The sequence below is a fragment of the Pinus tabuliformis genome, chromosome 9 (assembly GCF_031772625.1).
Source record: "Pinus tabuliformis cultivar Carrire ecotype Pingquan chromosome 9, CPIR1, whole genome shotgun sequence".
In the NCBI taxonomy this organism is placed as follows: Eukaryota; Viridiplantae; Streptophyta; class Pinopsida; order Pinales; family Pinaceae; genus Pinus; species Pinus tabuliformis.
The window spans coordinates 1739658617-1739660860 of record NC_142307.1 but is presented as its reverse complement, the minus strand read 5'-3'; the positions used below and the strand labels follow the sequence as shown (position 1 = coordinate 1739660860).

General features: G+C 45.6%; 1 protein-coding gene across 1 annotated transcript; it reads left to right on the top strand.

Annotated features, from left to right (window-relative positions):
* Window positions 1-618: 618 nt before the first annotated feature.
* On the top strand, window positions 619-1128 carry LOC149155667 (uncharacterized). The gene has a single exon (XM_089444493.1). It carries the CDS (start codon window positions 619-621, stop codon window positions 1126-1128), a length of 510 nt encoding a protein of 169 aa, XP_089300619.1.
* The last annotated feature ends 1116 nt before the right edge of the window (window positions 1129-2244 follow it).

Here is a 2244-nt window from a genome sequence, read left to right as displayed (position 1 = left end):
GTCTTCAAGATTCATTGGAGCAACAATATTGATCCCATGATTAACTTTTTTGGACGCTCTGCAACCTGCGAGATCCGCATTCTGCGCTATCTGAAGCCAGCGTGCGCGTCCGCTTTCCACACGTTCTGAACCTGTGAGAGCATCCGCCGAGGGCTCTGCTACAGGCTGCGGCCAGCCTGGATGGAAATGTTGGCTCTTCATGGAGGAGATGACTCCCCCACAGGGGCCTCCCTCTCCTCCTTCGCCTTCCGCCGCTGAGGCCTTCAAAACCTTGCTGGCCTCTCTGCCCAAGAAGAAATGCATGGAAGCAGCAAAGTTTGTGAAAAAACTTGAAGATATCCCTGAGATCACCCTTCTGCCAGAAGGACCGATCCAAGTAGCATTGTCTCTGGGATATCGTGCACTGGTTGTTTAGTTTACAGGACTTTGGCCTTCCCCGAAATCAACTGAGAACTGGGTCGCCAGGAACTGGGCACCTTTGATTAAAAACAAGGTAACCTCTTTCTTCCTCGGGAGAGGATATTTTATGTTTGAATTTTCTGCAAAAGAGGACAAAGATCTCATTTTAGGAATGGCCCCTACTTCATGGGCCCTCAAGGTCTATATTTAAATAAATGGATGCCAGACTTCGATCTGGCAGTGGATGTGCCTACAGCGGTCCCGGTGTGGGTGAGACTCCCCAATCTTCCAATTCAGTACTGGAACTGGGACTCTTTGAAGCACATAGGAAATACCCTTGGAAAATTTATAGACAGGGCCAACAGCAAAGATCAGTATGATTGTGCCAGAATATGTGTGGAGGTAGATCTGGAGGTCGAACTACCAGAGGCCATCAAAATAGTTGTAGGTCCCTGGACTCATGTACAGAAACTGGATTATGAGCATCTTTCGTTCAAATGCCGGAAGTGCCACGTCTATGGACACTTTGCCAGAGACTGTCCGTCCAAAGGGGTGGAAGAAAAAGGGAAGGAAGATGGATGGAACCAGGCAAAGCGCTCCAAAACTTCTCACAAGAAGAATGCAAATGTAAATGCTAAAGCTCCTCAAGCGGGTCCTGCTCAGAAACCATCCATCGAAAGCCAAGGGAATAAATTCGAGATCCTAGGATCTAAAATCATGACCACCTAGGAGACAGAAATCCAAAAGGAGGCCTCTCCATCTAAAGCCTCCCCCTCCACCAAAATTGTACCAGAGAGATCCAAAGGGAGGATACCAAAAGAGGAGGAGGAAACCCAAGAGTCCGAGGAATCGGAGGACGAAGGGGAAATAGGTGAATCCCAGTCTTCTCCTAGAAGATCTACAAGAGGACGCAAGTCTGCAAAAGAAAAAAGAGAACAAGAAACTTATAAGGACAAGCTTCAGGGCAGCCAGCCAATGTTAGAGAAACTCATAGCAAAAACCCTGAAGATGATGAGGATTCAATGCCACGGCTCCAAGGGAGCTCATCAAGGCAAAAATAAATGATGAAGATAGTCTCCTGGGATTGTAGGTGAATGGGCACCACAGCAAAGGAAGAAGCAATGAGTAGTTTAATAAGAGTGGAAGCCCTGGATATCCTTCTCATCCAAGAGACTAAATTGGAGGACACAGCTTTCGTCCGAGCAAGCAAAAAATTTTGGAATAAAAGTGGAGTGCATGCAATTTCTGCCCATGGAGCATCGGGAGGACTTGGGTCACTCTGGAACACAAATAAGTTTTCATTAATCTCTGAGTCCCTGAATACCCATTGGATTTTTTTAAAAATGCAGCACTTAGAATCCAAGGAGATTATTTTTCTATTCAATGTGTATGCTCCTAACAATGCAGGTGAGAAAAAAAGCTACTGGGACTCCATCAAAACTCTGGCAGATCTAGAGAATCTGGAAAACATAATCATAGCCGAAGATCTAAACCTCACCCTCCTCTCAACAGAAAAAAGAGAAGGTAGCATAGTCAGAGATCCAGCAAGAGAATGGGCGGAAGATCTCATGCAAGACTGGGACCTGCTAGATATAAAGTCGGTTACTGGCACATTCACATGGTCAAATAAGAGAGTTGGACCGGGTCACATAGTGGCAAGACTTGATAGATTTTTTGTTCAAATTTCCTTCCTACTTCTTGGGTTAGAGACTAGAATACGTATTCTCCATAGCAGTCTATCAGATCACAAGCCTATTAGCCTAAAGCTGTTTGCTGCTAAGGATCTGGGGCCTATCCCTTTCATATTTAGCTCTCTATGGACTAAAGAGATAGACTTCATGCAAA

What these genes read in the sequence shown, in the direction of transcription:
- LOC149155667 (XM_089444493.1), top strand. Translation starts at nt 619, where the DNA reads ATGCCAGACTTCGATCTGGCAGTGGATGTGCCTACAGCGGTCCCGGTG.